We start from the raw sequence: 20,839 nt of genomic DNA, 5'->3' as shown, positions 1-20,839 counted from the left end.
TGCAGTTATTTTAATTTTATATAAAAAATAATTATTATTATATTACTTTTAGTATTTGTTAGGTTATTTTTTATTTTTTTATGCAGTTCAAATTGAAAAAAAAAACTAATAATATAAATTGAAGTAACTAATGTTTCACTACATTATATGATACCATGTAAAAATTACATACAATGAAAATTATAAGAAAATTTAATATAATAATAATTTAAATTGATAAATACAGTATTAGAAAACAGATGGAAAAGGAAAATGATAGAAGAAAAAGAAAAGAAAATAAAAAGTAGACACTAATGAACAAATTGAGATAAAAGGATACTGATAACTAGAGTTATTGTCATCAATTATTGCAAATAAAGTGTAGTTTTGGTTATATTTTTGTGATGTGAATTTAATTATTGTTTTGAGTAAAGATTAAATTGAACACTATATAGACGCATTACATTGCTGTAATAAATGATATTATAAATATGTATTTAGGATCACACATATGATCAATAGTATAAGAACTTTTGGGTCTAGTTTTGGAAAGGTAGGTTGTTGGAGATCAATGATGTCTCTTTTTCTGTTTTGTAATTAAGTAGCAAAGTTTAATTATAATTTCATAACTTTCTCCAAAATTTATTTCAATATTTGTTAAACTAAACCAGAGAAAACATTTTTTTAATGTTGTTGCCGGATGACTTACGAAAATGCTTGAATCATGTTTCTCTAGTTTAATTTGAAAAACTAATTATGCGATTAGGAACGCAAATAAAAAGATAAGTATACATAAGTTTTTTTCAACCATAATAGTTTGTAATTAAAACGGATATTGATACAATACAGATACAAATACAAATATAAATTGTTCTCGAACTAGTTTGTGCACTGGGAGAACGATTGATTCCAGGTGTTATTCGGTCGGTCTTTACGGCTTCCACACTCCTTCTCTGTTTTTTCTTGTCGAGTGGCTCCTCGGACGGGTGGGGTACCTGCAGATGACACTCCAACGTTCAAGTTAGTGGGGTAGTAGGGTTCGACTATCAGAGTACTGTAGATAATGACGTACATTTCTCTTTAGAATGCGTGATATTTATATTACTTTGATGTGTCCTTGTTGTTGAGTCGGATTAGGGGGTTGGTTTGCGATTAGGGTTGAGTTAGGTCATTCCTTAACCATGGATTAGTCTTGCTAATCTGGTCAACCTTTGACTTGAGCGCCGCATGTCGGTCGCCCATATGTGCCATGTGGTCGACCTTGTCGTTTGGGTTAGGGTTTGGTTTGCTGAGTCGGCCGAGCGGGGTACATCGGTCGGCCATCCCAGTACATAAATATAAATATAATTTTTAAAATGTAAGATAGGGTAATGGATTTATATATACTTTTAGCAGAAAGATGTTTCTCCTAACTAGTTCAAAAGAATTTGTAAATCGTAATAAAATTTTATACAATAAATTTGAATTTTTAAAAAATTAATGCATTTATCTATTTTAAAATTATGTTAGAACTGTAATAAATTCAATAAATATTTTTTAAATTAAATATCTCACCGATACGTGTCTTATAAATATCATTATTCCATACGCGTGTATGACACGGACACAACACACTATTTAAAATTTAATAACAATGAATATAAAAATATAATTGTTTATAAAATACTATTTAATTAAAGTGCTTAAAAAATATTCTCATTTTTATAGTATGATGTAGACGAATTATTTATAATATCATATATATATATATATATATATATATATATATGGATTTTAAGTATACAAATTAAAACAAAAGATATTTTTTTTCTAAAAAATGTTTTTATTTTTGTATATTAGCTGAATTATTTTTGTACTACTTTTTCTTAAAATGTAGATTAGAATTTTTTTTATTTACTGGTTTAGTTTGTCTTTTTATAAATAAATAATTCTCTACTTTTTAAAATCAAATTATGTGTTTATTAAATAAGTAAATTTTAAAAATATGTTACTTATTTTAAACATAATTGTTTACAGATATACTGATTTAAGTATTGTGAATCCGGAGGTGTGGAGGAGGATGAAGTTAATTATCACTATTTAACACTAATAACATGGTACTTTTATTTCAAAATACGAAATACATTTTATTTGTATTTTTTAATTTTATCATAAATATATATATATATATATATAAATTCATATTTTTATTTTTTAATAAATTTATAATATAATATAAACATAATGTATGTAAAGAAAAAATAAAGATATTATTTAAAAAATGTTCTAATTTAAAGTTTCGAGTAAAATATATTAAAGTTATAATTTTTTTTATTAAACGGATATATTAAATTAATCATTTTTTTCTTAAAAATAAAACTAATTAATTAATTTTCTTAAAAGTAAAAATTTGGGAATTATGATGTATACAGTAAAAAAAAAAGAGCAATATGATGTATATACTGTTAGAGATTATTATTTTAAGTAGAGGTTGTACAAAAAAACTATTGACTGATTTATTTATACTACTGGAAAGAGGAAAACCAGGCGCGCAAACGGAAGCACAGCCCACAGAACAGAACAGAACAGAGAAGAAAGAACAGAGGAGAAGAGAAGAAAGAACAAAGAACAAAGAACAGAGGAGAAGAGAAGAAAGAAGAAAGAGTGTTACAGAGCCCAAACACTGAACCAATAAAGTCTCTCCGCTTCCTCGAAATCAGTTTCCGATCTCCTCTTCCACTGCCTTACTCATTCTCGATCTTTGAGATGATCAAAACCAGAAATTATCGGATTCGGAAATCGTCCAGGCCCTCGTGGACGCTCACGCTCACGCTGCTCCTCACCTGCTGCTTCCTCATTCTCATTCTCCTCACTCTCCGCATTCTCTCCCTTACCCATTCCAACTCCTCCAATGCTCTCTCCAAACCCAACGATCTCACCTCCATCGCTCGCAACACTCACGTGTATGTCTCTACTCTGTTCCCTGATTTTCCTTCTTTTCTTTCTTTCATCTTCAATCTCCTTCTGCAGAACCCAAGAAGACGACAGCCAGGGAGAGAGCTGGGTTGAAATAATATCCTGGGAGCCCAGAGCTTTTATCTATCATAATTTTCTGGTTTGTTTTCATCTAAATGCTGTTAGTATTTATTTGTTATTAAGATGTGAAATGTTGCATGCTTCTATTATTTTTGTTCTTTTTAATCTGTCCTCTGCTTTTTATTTTTTCATATTTTCATTTTCTCTCCCATCTTTTTGTTTCCACTATAATCCATTGGAAATTCCAATTGAAGAATTAAGAACTGAGTTTTGTTCTAGGGATGATAATAAAGGTGTCTGTGTTGAACTTTTGATTGGTTGTGCCTATGGGAAATATTGGAAAATTGGACTGCCTAGGCTCCCTCTAAAATTTGCTGTTGTTAATGATCTTGTGCTTGTCACTGGATTTGTGCGTGTTAGACTTGTTAACAGGGCTTAGTTTTTTGAGTCGCTAGAAAATGATGAGGTGGGCAGTGAGAAGGGGAGTTAAAATAGATTGACATGGCTGATGGAATACAATGGAAGGTTTTGTCTTTTACTCAATTATGCTTAATAGGAGAGTTTGAAATCTTTCACAACTCACGTTTTTAGTATTGGAGGAGTAACCGCAAATGATGAAGTGAAGTACAGATGGATAGTGTTTTCTTTGAGCATTTTCACATTTTTCCTATACCAAATAAGCATCACGTAATTTTCATTCCAAATATTGTGTTTATCCATTTTCGACTTGCATGCCCGTAATCACCAATGCTGAGGCTTTTTCCTTAATTATGACCTAGGCACCCCCTTCTCTAATTTATTGAAAAGAGGTGTTATTTTCAATTTTGAGTACCACTTTAACACGATATGGTTATGTTGTGTTTAACCATTGTTTTACGTAAGAGCTCAAATGTACTATTAAATATTTCAGTGTCAACACTTTCGAAATACTGAAATTTGGCTGATTAATATTGACAGACCAAGGAGGAATGCGAACATCTAATTAATATAGCGAAGCCAAACATGCGTAAGTCAGCAGTTGTTGATAGTGAAACTGGAAAGAGTATGGACAGCAGGTTGGATTTCCCCCTTACATTTTCCTGTCAACTGTCCTTCGATTTCAGTATTGAAAATAATTAACTTTTGCATGTTTAGCTAGCCTTTGCCTCTTTGTTGATAGCAAACCTTATCTTTTCTCATTCCTTTTGCATTTAGAGTACGGACTAGCTCTGGTGCTTTTCTGGCCAGAGGACGTGATCAAGTTGTGAGAGATATTGAGAAAAGAATTTCAGATTTGACTTTTATACCAGTAGGTATGTTACTTTCTGCCTTTTGCCACTTTTTTATGAGTTTTAGTTGTTGATAAAGCTAACTCTTCTGGTCGCATCACATATGTATCAAATAGTAGTTAGTGGCAGAAGGTCATCCATGCACACTGCACCCTTTCTGGTTCCCTTCTTGTGTTGAAGGATTTAGAACAGCTATGAAGCCGTAAATTTGGGTTGTAATGCTAACAAAATAAAAAAAATATATACTCCTAGAAGTGAATATGATAACTTAAATATTGATTCATATACAGAGCTTTTTTTACTCTGTCTGCAACATCGTCAAAAGAGTTTTATATTTAAGGTAACATACAAGTTTCTTAAATTAACAATTGTTAAAGAATAGAAGATAAAATAACTATTGTTTCTTAAATGATTTCATATTTTGAAAACTATCAAATATTCATCTCTGATATGCTTTCTAGTTGGTATATAAAACATTTTTAATATCTTAAATGCCTAACCAATCTGTCACTTTAGTTAGTGTATAAAACATTTGTGTTTAATGAATATTTTTATCACGCCTGCATGAGACTGATTTCTGTGTTGTTGAAGTTATCTTTGCGCTTCATTATTCTGCAAGCTATCCCTTGTACATTTCTAGGCCTTTTTTTTTTTATCAAAAGGAAACTAAAATCATGTACAAAAAATTGTCTTGAAATCAAATCTTAAATCCATGTTATTTTTCAGTAACTAATTTGCTTTATGAAAATGAAAGATTTATTGCATGACTGTAAAATTCTAGATTGTGCCACTTTCAATGAGCTGTATTTGAATTTCATCTATCAGCTCTAGACACCGCCATTCTACAATTTCTGTCTTTGCTTTCTTTAAAATTTTGAAACAACTATAGCTAAAGCAATGGATCATCATGCTGTGTGAGTATGACTATTTCACTTCATTTATGTAGAGTTCTGGTAATAGATATTTCAAAACTGATTTTCAATTAAAGCAAACAAGATGGTATTTTTTTGGTTCTTTTTCCTTCCGGATGATTCTCGATAGTCTCTAAAAGATGGGGTGCTCCTAAAATCATGCTGTATTCATTCCGGGTATGTATACGTATTCAATATTCGTTGGACACTCATGGATACATACTCGATCTTAGATATGTATCAGAATTATTTCACAAAAATAAAAATTAGATAATTAATTTAGGTACGCATGTGTACTTTTTGGGTATGTACAGTACCCAAATCTAATAACTAAAAAATTTCAAGTGGTGAAAACTTTGGCCAATTTGATTTACTTTTAGGATGAATGGAACTTGAAATCAAAGGAATGGTGGGTCAATACGTGTTGTAGTTCCTAGGCTTCAATCAATTTCATTGAAACTCTTTTCGCAGACATCATCCTCTTGGTTTGAGAGGAATTAGAGCACATATTCATTTATTTCTTCTATAAAAATAAATAGACTTAACCATAAAAAGGATCAAGATTCAGTTTGTTTATACAAGTACGATACCGTACTTATATCATGTCATGCAGCATAGTGGATAGTATGTTATTTTTCATGATATACTATAAAACCACTATATTGTCTGCCTCAATATGCAGAGCATGGTGAAGGACTTCAAGTTCTCCATTATGAAGTTGGACAAAAGTACGAGTCTCATTTTGACTACTTTATGGACAACATTAACACTAAGAACGGGGGACAGCGGATAGCAACAATGCTGATGTACCTGTAAGATTTCAGTTGCCTCGTATTTGCTAACCTCAATTTGTCTTGGATATGAAGGCAAATGTTCATGTTGTCAAATTTCGGTATTCTAATGATGCAGTTCTGATGTTGAAGAAGGGGGTGAGACAGTGTTCCCCGATGCGAAGGGAAATGTTAGCTCTGTGCCTTGGTGGAATGAGCTTTCTGAATGTGGAAAAAAAGGACTTTCAATCAAACCAAAGATGGGCGATGCTTTACTTTTCTGGAGCATGAAGCCTGATGCAACCTTAGATCCATTGAGTTTGCATGGTTAGTTGCTCTCTTGTTATTGTTACCATGACCGTTATTATTGTTTATTGTTATTTCCAAATTTGGAGAAATAACAAGGTCGTTTCTGCAATAATTTTCAGGTGGTTGTCCAGTGATTAAGGGTAATAAGTGGTCAAGTACCAAATGGATGCGTCTCAAAGAATACAAAGCTTAAGGCATTTAGGTATTTATCTTCTCTTTCCTTCTTAATGTTTACTTACATAAATATAACCTTACAGAGCTATGATTAGACATCAGTGTTTATTTCACCAATTTTACATTATTGTTAATTGAGACTGTATGCTCAATCAGCTGATAGAATGTTTAAAAGAAATTTCATAAAGTGTTCCTACAGCTTAAGTGCAAAATCTTATTTTGAGATTTTGTACCACTCTTTGGTAGGTTCTTATGTAACCAAGGATCGATATATAACCTCTTAAAATCTAATTCAATTTCTGTTCTAATTGTAAATTCCATTTTGAGATCTTAAGTAACTTTTTGTTGGTTCTAATGAATTCTTTTGTAGTAAAAAGAAATTTAAGATACGATTTTGTTATAATATTTTGGAGATCTTAAAAATTCTTGTAGAAGAACTCATTTTCCATAGTCGAGAACTTATCTCTCCCTCTAACGTAAGATCCTGTAAATAATTTATGTTTTGGACTTTTGTTGAAGATCTACCACTAAAGTGCTCTAAGTCAATTATCTTCTCAAATTTATCAATTCTCTTGAACTACTATGTTTATTAAGTTATATTGTTGGAGAATTCATCTAGACAAAGGGTTAGATTTAGTCACACATATAGTATATTGTGTGGAGATAGTTTTGAATTTTCTGCAATGTATACTAGTTATTCAGTATTAACACTGCTAAAACTGGAGGACTGTTATTTGTTTACTTCACATAAATTGTGGCTTTTTGTTTAATAAATTTAATATGGCGATTGTTTCCTTCACATCTAACGTTGATTTAGTTCCTTTTCAGGCTCATAATGAATTCATGAATTCAACCTGTCAATATTATACTAAGTGATCGATGAACCATATTTGCATGATCATACTTTCAGGGTGGAAGGAAAATGTTGTTTAGATGTTTTACCATACCTCAATTCTTTGTCCATCCCTTTCTGGTTATATTACTAATCGAGACAAATTTTTATAGATTTGCATTGGTTAGGAGATGAAGAAATAGTAGGAAACCAATACATGGAATGATATACACAGGCTTTTCCCGCGTTTTATGTTTGCAATATTATACATGAAGATGAACAATAAGGGTAACTGGGAAATCACATCATCCTTCAATTCGAACTCATTTTAATCTAAAGGAAATATTATAAAACATTGACAACTTTCCATATATATTAATGTCATATACTGCCGTTAACTTTTATTAGTTATGAATGACTTTCATGAGAGTATTTATTGAGAGCTAAATTGTAACTATGTATTCTTTACCTGTTTAATTAAAATATCAATTGTAAATAAAAGCATTGTTAAAACATAATCTACTAGGCTTTTGTAGACAAATTAAAAGGACATGTAGACGAATAAACTTGGGTGAAACAAAAGGTCCATGTTAAGAATATGGATACGTGAATGGAGGGAATATGGATATAGGATTAAAATGGAGAAGAGATGATTCCAAATAGGAAAACAATGTTTTAAGTGCCTTCATATAGGAGTTAGATAGAACACAAACATGCAGTGAGGGAGAGGATAAGGTGGTAGTGGAAGGAGGAAAACAAAGGAATTTATACAATAAAAATCGCTTATAAAGCAAGATATGCAATAAAGTGTGGAACAAGCCAAGAAGATGTATGATCAGCTCTATAGAATATGAGGTTACCTCTAAAAATGGTTAGAATATTGCTTCTAAGTTGGTAAGACATGGCAGTGCTCTGGTTGTGAGATGAGTCTGTTGCCTACACCTTGGTGCCTTCTGTTTTCTGAGATCATCTGGGTTCTGGGTCGGTTTTGTAGGAGTTTTATATTGGACTGTTGATTGCATGATTGATAAAGTCATGTGACGACTTTATTAGTGGTTGTGTAGCCTCTGATACAGTTAATGCCAAGTACACTGCTGCTATATGTATTTCTGTGGCTTGTTAGTTTGAAAATTTGTAGTCAGGACTATGTTAATCTGAAATTTTGAACTGTGTGGCATTATAAAACATGCGAGGTTATAAAATCTAGTGATTTGGTTGAGAGGGGTCTGCTCCTAGGTTATGTTTCTATGTTTAAGAATTTACAAGAGTTTCACTTAGAAACAAGAAAGTTTACCAAGGTACAAGGAAGAAAGCCATAAATGGTTTATTTGTGATCTTTAAAAAAACTCAACCTTGGAGTTTATTAGTCTGTAAATCTTTCAAAATTAATGTTATTCAGTTTTATCTCTGAGAATTTATTGAGTTGGGTTACCTAAATTAAATTAGATTGGATTGGATTTCAATAATATCATTCAATTGATTCACAAACTAAAATTAATAAAATTCTAATTTATATTAAATTTTTAATAAAAAATATATAAATTAAAAGAAGTTAAGGACTCAAAATGTCTCAAATAATTTTTTTTACAAAAATAGTTAGGAAAATGTCTCGTTTGATCCTTTTTGTTTTTTAAAATTTGTTAGATGTTATTTATTTTTAAATATTAAAAAAACTGATAAAAGTATTAAGTTATTTGAACTATTTTTTTTTCATAAAAATATAAGTTAATAATAATTAATTTTTATATTTTTTTAATAATGAAAAAAATTAATCAAATAAAACTGAAAGATATTTAAAAAATATGTTTACTTTTATTAGTAGTAGTGAAAACAACATTTTATTTTTCTAAAATTTTAGTCATTCTTCCGGAAGTCGCAAAACCAAAAAAAAAATGAGCGATGTGCAAAAATGCAGTACAAAACTTTTTTAAAAAAAAATTGTCTTTGCACTAGGAGATGTAAAATACAACGAATCGTCTCACCAACTCTCTCACATGCTTAAATAAAGATGAAATTTCCCTCTCAAATGCTACACTTAGAGAAAAATGAAAGTGTTGCAGCTGAAAGGGAGGTATGGGGACGTGGGATGCAGGTAATGTTGTTTAAAAATGTGAGATTATATTTCATTTAGGGTTATTTAAATTTTTAAGAAAGGTTAAAATTAACTTTTCACAATTAATATAAAGATGCAAATGATGAATGTATGGAAGTGAAGGAAGGATTTTCTTGATAAGTTTAGTATGAGTAACCTAAAACTTAATAGAAGATTGTGTTATTTTTCTTAATGTTAGAAATCTCACATCGACTAGAGATTATAGTATTTCATAGTATATAGGTGAGTGAAAACTTCACCTCATAAGTCGGTTTTATGAGGTTGAGTTAGACTTAAAGTTCACTCCTTAATATGGTATCAAACCCATTTCAAACATATCCTAGCGAGAGTTTGTTGGGTTTATCAGGTCACCCAAATCGTCAGACCATCCATAATATGTTGTGTATAAGGTTGAGTTAGACTTAAAGTTCACTTCTTAATACTTTATTAGGTTGAAGCTTAATGAGTTGAATTAGATTTCACTTAAAAAAATTGATAGAAATTCAACCAACTCCATATATTTTTTTTAGTAAATTAAATAATGAATTTACTCAAGGGATGTACGGAAAATAGGAGTAGTCTCTTTTCTCCTTATTAAAGATATAAAACTATATATATATATATATATATATATAAAGATGCAATTTACAGATTTTGTATATTTAAAAAATTACATTATATTTCATAAATATAAAATTAATTTTATTATGTAATTTAGTATAGTTTAGTGAGAAATTTTAATATAATGATTGAATGAAGGAAATTTAATATCTATGGAAAAACGTTAAATGATAAAGTATATTTACGTTAGAAATGTGGTTAGAGTTGATCCATGTAAGAATTGCGATTTTAAAGTAAGTCGATCTGTAATATTTATTAATTTATTTTGACGTACCCTTATATATAAGCAGGGTTGAAAATAGTGTGATATTTGTGGGACATGGATGTACCACTAACTCAAACCCACCCAATTAATAATTAGTAATTTCCATTTCCATTTCTCAACTACTCACTTCACTTTTCATTTCTCAACTACTCACTTCCAATGCATCTAACACATTTTCCATATCTTATCTTATTTTATATACATCTCATTTTCGTCTTTTCTTTCATATAAGAGCATGATAAGATCTATATTATTACAAGGAGAATGTTTTACAATATTAAAGATGATTTTTTAATATGATTTTTAAACATATCTTACTCTTAATCAGGCCAATCCTGTAACATTTATTTTCAGTTTTATTTTAAAAAAATATCTAATTTATTGTTAAATTGATTATTCTAAAAATATAAATTATATTAATAATTATAATAATATAAATTATATTAATAATAATAATATAAATTATATTAATAATAATATAATTTAAACTATATTATTCAAGATATGTCAAATATTTTTTTATTATTAATGCTTATTTGAATTGATTGACTTTAAAGGTGTTCAGTACTCGACAAAATCATTAAGTGCCTATAATTTTTTATGATATTTATAGTCATTATGCTATTAAAATTTTGGCAACATCATATGCCAAATGATTTACCCACACACTAGCTTTTATATCAAAATAGAATCAAACCAATCATGTCCAATCCAACCGGATCTATAAACACCTTAGTATTCATAAAGCTAAAATAAGAATTTAAGGTTTTATATTTCTATTAGTAAATTTATAAATGTATATTTATATATTGTTTTATTTTACATAATGTAATGATGGATCATAGTAGTAATAATTATAGATGCACAACGGATGAATATGAGAATGAAGTACAATAATTTTTTGAATTTGCAAAGATGAATGTTTGGGATAATAATGACAAATTCTATTGTTTGTGTATTAATGTTTAAATGGTCAAAGACTACACCTAAAGTTATTCGAGAACATGTTCTTTGTGGTGGTTTCTTAAAAAGTTACACAAAATGGACATGACATGATGAATTAATAGACATACCAAATATACATGTGTCTCAAGTAGAAACTTAAGAAGTTGATTTAGAGATGTATAATAAACTAGAGAAAATGATTCGTGATGTAGGACATGATTGTCTTCCAACATGCACATGTGTATGAACATTTTTACAATGATGTAGAAAAACCTTTATATCCAGAATGCCTTAAGTTCACTCGATTGTCGGCGGTATTAAAATTGTTCAATGTGAATGCGAGAAATAGATGAATTGATAAAAACTTCACATAATTACTTGAGTTGTTGACATGCTTCCTGAAGGTAATACATTGTCAACACGTAGTTATGATGTAAAAAAAAAATATTTTGTCTCATGGGTATGAAGTATACAAAATCCAGACATGTCCGAATGATTGTGTGTTGTACAAAAACGAATTTGACAAGTTGCATCAATGTCCACAATGTGGATATCACGATACAAGAAGAAATATGGTGATTTCAAACATAATATTAAGAAGGGTCATCCTATGAAAGTGTTGTGGTATCTTCATGAAGTTCTAAGATTAAACAATTATTCACTAATGTGAATGATGCAAAACTCATTAGATGACACGCAAATGGACGTAAAAAGGATGGTTATTTGAGACATTTGGTAGATAGCTTGCAATGGAAGAAAATTGATTTTATGTTCCTAAATTTCCTCAATATTCCAAGAAACATTAGGTTTTACCTTATTAGAAATGAAATGAATTAAAAAATACGTTTTTGATTATTGTTAAACCTGCTATAAAAAGTATTATTTTCTATTACTAGTTTGTCTTCAACCATCATAAAAAAAATAACACATTTTATAATTATTAAAATATTATTTATCATAAAGAATAATATATTTTATTACAATTAAAACATTATCTTTCATAAAAAGTAATAGTTTATATGATTGATAGATGTAATTTAAACCATAATAAAAAAATAGGGACTATGACATATTTTAATGTGCTTATATGACAAATTTTTTATAACACTTTCTATGACAGTTGTGCAATTGTTATAAAAAGTACAAAATCTTTGATAACTTAGTTAAATACTATTTTAAAATAAGAGAATTAAGTTCACAAAAAGAAGAGAGTTAAGTTCACATTGAAGAGAATAAAAGATTAAAGATCAAGTAAACATAAATAATACTTAAATTTCATTTTTATTTTATTTACCATATATAATATGTTGTAAATTATAAAAGTAAATAGTGTGTTTTGAACATGTAAAACTATAAAATTCATAATAAATTACATTAGTATTTATTTAAAAAAAAACTAATTACACTTATTATTCAACTTTTTTTAAGTCCTACATATATCTTCTAGTTGTTTTAAAAATACTACACCAAACACTTTTTAAATGGATCTTTTAAGTTCTAAAGAAATATTATACTTATATTTTCCATAGAAGAGATCATTGCATGCCATACTAAAAATAGGTGTAAGTGTAATTCGAGTCCATAAACATATACCTTTCCTTTTGAACAAGTAACTCAGTAAAAATCAACAAAAGTCAATAACTTTATTATTATGATCAAAAGTTTGAGGGATTAGAGATTTTCGACATCATTAATTCCAAAATTTGTTAGTTGGCAGCACTTAGATTCCGGAACAAAATTGGTATGCTTTTATTTTCTTAAATAAAATTCTGAAAGGAGAGAACTGATATTAGTATCTACTACTTATTACTTTTAATAATCATAATTTATCATTTGTGATCCATTGGTTTAGCTCCAAATTATTTGGAGTATAATTATGTTTCAATATTTACCACAATCTATACCTCTCTCTCCTTCTAAAAGTACCAATAACAAACAAATAAAAATATGGATTAGTTTAAGGGCTATTTCTTCCTGCACCTCCATAACTTCATTAATACCCCCATTGTCATAAGAAAAAGACAATTTTATCCTTAAAAAATTCATTTCAGATTCTACGGTTCAGAAATGTATTTTTTTTTTCTATTTCATCTCTCATTATATAATCCACCCGTAATAATTTTAAATTATATAATTCAAAATATATATATATATATATTTTAAAAAAAAGTATATTATGATTAAAGAATCCAAAGATATTCCAAAATACGTTAAATTCATTCTAAATTAAATTATAGAATCTGGAAAGTATGTCCAATTCAAAAATATCTTTCAAAATTTTATAATCTATTTTTTTTCCTGATCACTTATTTTAAAATAAAAAATATTAATAGAATTAAAAATATTTTTAGTATTTTAAGAAGTATGGGTACAGAAGTGAGGTGCAAGAAGAAACATAGCCTAGTTTAAGATATTAATTGTCTTCTCCTTTGAAGTTAGGTGAAGGTTAGATGAGAAACTTTTGTTTAAGCCCGTTAGATCTTTTAGAATTTAATCTGACGGTTGGATTTTTGTATTCTTTTTATCTTCCCAAGTTTGAACCTTTTTTGTGTTAAAAAATCCAGCACCTTTTGCCACTACAGTTCTCTGTCAGCTCCTAAACCCAAATGGGAAAAATCTGATTAGGGTAAATTTGACATAAAATTCACCTCTGTGAAGGAGATGCATAAAAAAAAGAGAATTTTGCCCTAAAAATATAAAGATCTGAAGGGTTTGAACCTTAACTCCAGTTATTGAAGACAGGAGAATCTTGACTCCATAACTCCATCATAAATTTATGGAGACAATTTCCTTCACAGGCTCCGTACAATTTACTTGATAAATAAATAAATAAATAATGAAAAGAAATTGAAGAGCATGAGCATGAGCATGTGCATGTGATGAGTATGCACCTGAGGCTGCGCCATCCCCATTTGTCAAAAAATCCTTACCTTCTCTTTTTTTGTCACTGTCTTCTTTACTTCTGAAAACGAATGTGGAGTGTTCTTTTTCTTAATGCTTTAAACCAACACAACCTTCACAACAAAACATTTTTTTCTTCTCTCATCCTTCATGCATAATAATATTATGTTTTATTAACTGTTTCTCAATTATAAACATACTAATTCAACTTTATTAACTGTGGTAAAAAGTATGATATTTTTTAGTAAATGGATATTTTATTTGATGTTATTATCTTGGTTCTTTGCAAAATCATTACAGAAAAGAGCATGTCACTGTGACACTAAGGGACACTAGCTTTAAATGCGAGTTGGTTGAAGGCAGTTTCATTCCATTTCCTCTCAATTCTTACACACTAAGTATTTATGGAATGGAAGAGAAAAAACTCGTTATCTTCATCTTCTTCTGTGCATTACCCAAATCTGTAACACAGAGCAACCATCATTCCAATTTCTGAGATACCCATATGGACTCTGTGCCAAATCAATGCCCTTTGACGGGTTTCTTGGGGAATTTCGTTCAGAAGGTCAAAAGGGTTGGTACCCTCTTCGTTTCTGCCATCATTGGGAACATCTTATCTGCGATCTTGACCTTCTGCTTTGCATTAGGTACACCCCCGTTCTCATTTCACCAAATTCTCGATCTGCTATCATGTTATTGTCTTTGCCATTGCGATTGCTGCAGTGTTGTGTTATGGATGAGTGTTGTCTTTGAGTTTGTTGGCTATTGCAGTTTCTACAGACGTATACATTTTTGTTTTACTCAATTTTGTTCTGTTGTGTGGGGCGAAAAATGAGGACCTGAATGTGGGTTTGTGTTGTATTGTTCTTCAATTTGCGTATGTTTTTACATGTCTTGCTTGTGTCCATTTTACATGCCCGGGTCTTGTGCCTATTTTAAAAATCATCGGAATTCAATAATTTTTTATAATTTTTATTTTGAAATTCGAGATTCCGACAATATTTTGGTGTTGAAAAGGTTTATTGAATTGCTTGTTTTGTTGGCAGTGGGAACTTTGTTGGGGGCCATGACTGGAGCGTTGATAGGCCAAGAGACAGAGAGTGGCTTCATTCGAGGGGCTGCTGTTGGTGCCATATCAGGAGCTGTTTTCTCCATTGAAGTGTTTGAATCTTCCCTTGTTCTTTGGAAATCTGACGAATCTGGAATTGGTTGTGCCTTATACCTGGTGAGTGAGTGACTTGGTTTTCATTTTCAAGGCATTTTTAGTTGCTGATTTCTTTGCTTGGTCCCATGAGATTTGATTGTCATTTTCACTAGCAAGTTGAGCAATCTAATCATCTTTAGTTTTGTAATACAGATTGATGTGTTTGCTAGCCTATTGAGTGGGAGACTAGTGCGTGAAAGAATAGGTCCAGCCATGTTGAGTGCTGTCCAAAGTCAGGTAATTTTTTTCAGTACAATGTACTTGTAAATGTAATGAGAGAAATTTGGATCTTGCTTATGCTTTTCTCCTTCTTTCTCAGATGGGTGCTATTGAGATAACCTTTGATGAGGTTCAAAACCTCTTTGACATTGGTGTGGCCAAAGGCTTACCGAGAGATTCAGTTGAAAAGATCCCAACCATCACAATTACAAGTGACAACAATGTTGATGCTTCTGGGGAGAGAGTTTCATGTTCTGTTTGCCTCCAGGTCTGTATATGATCTTCTGGGCTAAACCACTATTTTAGTCTCTCAAAAGAATAATCTTGCCACATTATAGTCTTTAAAAGTTAAAAAGTTAAAAAGTCCACTCTGTAGTTATTCAATAACTTTAGCTCAAAATTTTAGAAAAAGTTGTCTTAAATGATAACATTAATGCATATTTAAGGACCAAGTTGACACTAAGTAATTAAACTTAAAGACTTATTTGACATCTTAAAGGTTTATGTTGATTTTTGTTTATGGTGGTGGGAAAAAGAGTTGGTAAGGTTGTGCATTTGCAGGACTTTCAGGTTGGGGAGACTGGTAGAAGTTTGCCTCATTGTCATCACATGTTTCACCTACCTTGCATTGATAAGTGGCTGATCAAGCATGCTTCTTGTCCATTATGCAGAAGGGATCTGTGATTTTGTATATGCAAAGTGCAAACCTTAAAAATAGCTAGCTTCTTCAATTTTTTAGATATAAGGGAATTTACTGTTAGGAATGTATAATATGATTATATGTAGCAGTAACTAGGTGCCATTCCTGAGTGGTTTCATTCTAATAATTTGCTAGAGAAAATTTTGACGTAAACCAGCTTCCATTTCTTGTATATGGTGTTGGAATAAGATATTATAACTACAAAAACTTCCCACCCAAGAAAGTTGATATATTAGTGACAATAGTTTTATTAATTTGCAGCTTCAGATATCATTTGTTTAACTCTAAATACGAGCAAATATGTATATTTAAAAATTACTATGATTTTGGTTCAGATAAGTGAAATAGTGTTTTATTAACACGATTATTTAATATATATTTGAAAATTTTGGATTTTTTTTATTTTAAAAAAGATTTTACTTTAAAGTTTTATTTTATCTTTATTAATAGGTGCAGTAAGACCTTTGCTTAAGGGTGACTTTGTAATTTTAAGTAAAATTATGTCAATCTTAGAAAGATAAGTAGTCCATTTAAATATCTTTTATTTAGATCCATTAAAATATTCTTATAAATAAAGATCTAATAAAATGTTATACATAATTTTCCAGCAAAATAGATTGTTGGAGATCCCACGTCGACTAAAGATGAAGATATTTCATTTTATATAAATGGGTGCAGACTTCAACCATATGAACCGGTTTTATGAGGTTAAGTTAGACTTAAAGTTTACTTTCTAATATAGATATATAATTTTTAGAGATATTTTTATCTATAGATAATCACTCTTTAATGAGAATGAGTAATTGATTTTATTTTTTATTAGGATTAAATGTAACTAATACATATATAAACACTTAATTTTAAATTTGTCAAATATTTATTTAAATTACAATTTTCTTCTCTATGTTTAATGTTTGATCTCCTTTTACTTGATTACCTTCATTAGATTCACATTAGAAATACTTTAAACTTATAAAATACCTAATTAAAATTAATGTTAATAATAGCTAAACTTTTTATCTATAATATTGATCGATTATAATGTGCAAGGGATACCTATTATATGAAATCAATTTCAGTCATTTACTTTAAAAAAGTAATATTTGAATAATTTAATAAATTGATGATATGATTAGTATTTACATACATTTTTCTGAAATTCAACCATAATACCTTCATATTTTAGTTTATCACATCCTTGTCTTCTTCCGGCAAGTTATTTAACAACATTTTCAATAATTTAATTTCTTATTTTTTATCTTTATTTCCATCGTTATCTCTTTATATTTTTTATCTTTATCCTTTATCTTTTACCGTTTCTTTTTTAGTGAGATTCAATACTTAGACTTAAAATCTAATGAAATTTATTTAACTATACAGATTAAATAGTAAAATTTACTATCATTAACCTGACATATTTGTATGAGAAATATTGAAATAATAAAAAAGAATAGGAAGGTGGAAGTGGGTTTGAAATGCAAAGGGATGGTTTTATGGCAAGTTGGCGACTGTTTGACTTGGTGTCTCTGGGTGTTAATGTTGAAACACAGAGTGGGAGAAGTCAAAAACGGCTTAACACAAGGAGAAGAATTCTAAGTGCTGAAAATGAAGGGACACATTCTTCCTCCCTAAAATCAACATCATTCTTGCTTCTTATTGTATCCCACATATTATATTAATTCTATCAATAACTTAAATAACTTATGTAATTTAGAAAAAATTAATTCATAGTATATAAGTGAGTGCAAACCTTATCTTACAAGTTAGTTTTGTAAGGTTGAGTTAGGTTTAAAGTTCACTTCATAATAAGATGATATCAGAGTCATTTTATAGTCTATTATAGTGAGAGTTTGTTGGACTTATTATGTCACTCATTATAGAACCACTATCGGATCACTCGTAAATATTTAGTCTCACGCGCGAGTTAACAATCTCTATGTGAGAGGGTATGTTGAAGATTTCACATCAACTATAAATAAGACCAATTCATAATATATTAGTGGGTGTAAACTTCAGAGTTGATTTTTATAAAATTGAATTAGACTTAAATTCTACTCCTTAAAATTATATTATTTTCTCATCTAATATAAGATGTGATTGATATAAATACTTTAATTCCTCTTGGTAAACTCACTCATTGCTTCAATCCTCCATACATCTACCCATTCTATCTCCATTTCAAGTTTGACATTCATTCTCCTTCTCTTACCGTCTAAATTTATATATGAGGTTCTTTAAGAAGAAGAAAATGGGAGATTTGATACCTATGAATAAACCTTACATGTTATTCATCTTCATTATCTCCCCAAATATGAAATTTTCGACTAACTTCTAATATTATAAATCCAAAGTTTAAGTTGATGAATAAAACTTTTCAAAATGTTTTACTATGACAAATACTATCGTAGCTGATTAAAAAATGACAAATACTATCATAATCCTATTAAATGATCTATTATGATAAAATAATTAGACTTTGATAAAAATATCACCTTTCAATTTTTAAGAAAATTAATATTTTTAAAAATTATTTGTGATAAAAACAAATTTTTTTCTTAATCATTTTTAAGAAACATAATTTCATGATTCATGATTTCCACAAATCATGATTTCTAGGGATGAAAAAGAAATTCTTATATACCAGACGTCTCTTTATTATTCTATCATCTAAGTATTTAATCTAAATATTATTGACATGAAATTCATACTAATTTATGGCTCCTTTTTCAAGTACTCTTTCACTTATATTTTATTGTATCGTAATAATCACACTATAGTATCAAGTCACCTTAAAAGTACACAAAAGTAAATTCTCTTTAGTAATCTAAATCATAAATCAACAATTTATCTTAAATATATTAGCATTTTATCTCAAAAGCACCTTCCACATCCATTTCAAATTGATCGATATTATACTATTTTTTTTATCTTTAACTTTTTAATATTTCTGAATAGAGATAAAAAAAATAACTTTTTTTTCACAAATAAATTGATATACAAATTTAATATGACAAAATAGTAAAACATCGTTCACAAATTTTGAGGATAATTCATGTAATTTTAATAAATTAGAAGGTGTTTTCGTATGTCAATATAGTTCAAGAATCGAGATAAATGACAGTTTATATACTCTCTTCTTTCTCAACTCACCGAAGTGTCTTTTAAGAACAAAATCGTAACGAAGTACTACCTCCAAAGCGAAAGTAATTGACTTTCATGTTTATAAGGAGATCACGTGTTCTTATAATTTGTTTTTTAATGATACATGTTTTCCTTTATAAAAAAATAAAGTTATTTACTAAAAAGCTACAATTATGTATTTCAATAGTTTATTACAAGTATTCAAAAAGTGTAAAATTTAGACTAGTAATAAAAACAAATTTCACATTATAATACATAATTGATGAAATTATAATACATAATTGAAGAAGGCTATAGGAGATATTCTTAAATGCATCATAGAAGGTCTCCTTCATGGGTATCCAAAATGAAGGAAAAAGTTGCATTTGAATAATGTGAAGTAGATGATGGCGAAGGACAGTGTTGGATTTAAAAGATAAAGATAAAGAAAAAGGAAAAAGAAAAAGAAAATGGTAATAAATATGAAGCTTTTAATGGACTGATCTAACTTATAGATGCTGTCAAATTTGTATTGGATCGTCGTATAAAACACAGGCCACGCATTTTATTAGAAACCAAACAAAACGTACCCATCTTCAATCAATTATTATTTTCTAATTTATCCTCAAATTAATTATTCTCCCTAAATTAATATATTTATTCTTATTTTTTATTCTTATTGATATACTTTGGATTTTAATAATTTAGTTATTCCTTGAATTGCCGAGATTAAAATACTAGTACATTTTGGAGCTATATAATAAAAGGCATAGTACTTTATTAAATGAATAGTAATTTATTAACGTATCGGTGAAGTACACGAAAAAAATTGATGATAAAATGTGTAAACAAATTTATTGATCAAATTTTTAAAGTAATAATATTTAAATAAGAAGATATTTAATTAAATCTTTAACATATTTTAAAAACACAGCTTTACAGGAATTTCCCCTAATAATGTTGTCTCCATATAAATTAAAATAGCCATTTTGAATGAGAATAATTTTAGGAATCATTGTTACATATATATATTTAGTCGGCATAGGAATCATTATATATATATATGTATATAAATAATTTTTTATAATTTTTTAATATTTAATATTCCATTCTATATTATATTCTAATATTTTATTTTAAATTAAATATTATTTTTTAAAAACTGACAATATTAAAATAACATGTATCAGAATTATTTATCATAACTCTAAAATACAATCTATTTTGTTAATAAATATTTACTTATTCCAAATTTTAATTATAAGTTTTTTTTTTATATTTAGAATAGATTTATTTACTATCATACCATCGAAATAGATAAGTTTTGGTATATCTTCATTGAAGTAGAAATGTTTTCTCTAAAGTAAAAGAAAGAAGTACCTATCCCCGAAGGTAAAGTTCATGCTTTCTAAATGCAAGGCAAATAGTTAGTATTCGGGCTTGCACTCCGTAGAATCTTCGTCGACTTCGATCTTCATCTATCTATAAATTTCAGGTGCAGTTCCTTTGACAGA

The 20,839-nt window shown here is 28.9% G+C and overlaps 2 protein-coding genes across 4 annotated transcripts; both read left to right on the top strand.

Annotated features, from left to right (window-relative positions):
- The first annotated feature begins 2,498 nt into the window (after positions 1-2,498).
- LOC137808505 (putative prolyl 4-hydroxylase 10) lies at positions 2,499-7,551 on the top strand. Of its 2 annotated transcripts, none has more exons than XM_068609649.2 (8): positions 2,499-2,921; positions 2,989-3,073; positions 3,952-4,049; positions 4,189-4,286; positions 5,856-5,985; positions 6,083-6,270; positions 6,372-6,454; positions 7,255-7,551. In XM_068609649.2, exons 1-7 carry the CDS (start codon positions 2,725-2,727, stop codon positions 6,443-6,445), a joined length of 870 nt encoding a protein of 289 aa, XP_068465750.1. In that variant the 5' UTR covers positions 2,499-2,724; the 3' UTR covers positions 6,446-6,454; positions 7,255-7,551. The 2 variants fall into 2 exon arrangements, with proteins under 2 accessions (XP_068465750.1, XP_068465749.1); XM_068609648.1 differs by having other exon boundaries at positions 2,510-2,921; positions 7,244-7,551.
- A 6,579-nt stretch (positions 7,552-14,130) lies between these two features.
- On the top strand, positions 14,131-16,471 carry LOC137808504 (NEP1-interacting protein 2). 2 transcript variants are annotated; one of them, XM_068609647.1, is made up of 5 exons: positions 14,131-14,729; positions 15,129-15,307; positions 15,440-15,523; positions 15,606-15,773; positions 16,076-16,471. In XM_068609647.1, exons 1-5 carry the CDS (start codon positions 14,588-14,590, stop codon positions 16,187-16,189), a joined length of 687 nt encoding a protein of 228 aa, XP_068465748.1. In that variant the 5' UTR covers positions 14,131-14,587; the 3' UTR covers positions 16,190-16,471. The 2 variants fall into 2 exon arrangements, with proteins under 2 accessions (XP_068465748.1, XP_068465747.1); XM_068609646.1 differs by having other exon boundaries at positions 16,067-16,471.
- The last annotated feature ends 4,368 nt before the right edge of the window (positions 16,472-20,839 follow it).

Source organism: Phaseolus vulgaris, chromosome 3, assembly GCF_051622355.1.
Source record: "Phaseolus vulgaris cultivar YP4 chromosome 3, ASM5162235v1, whole genome shotgun sequence".
Taxonomy (NCBI): domain Eukaryota; kingdom Viridiplantae; phylum Streptophyta; class Magnoliopsida; order Fabales; family Fabaceae; genus Phaseolus; species Phaseolus vulgaris.
The sequence above is the reverse complement of the archived record's forward strand: the minus strand, read 5'-3'. Positions and strand labels throughout refer to the sequence as shown.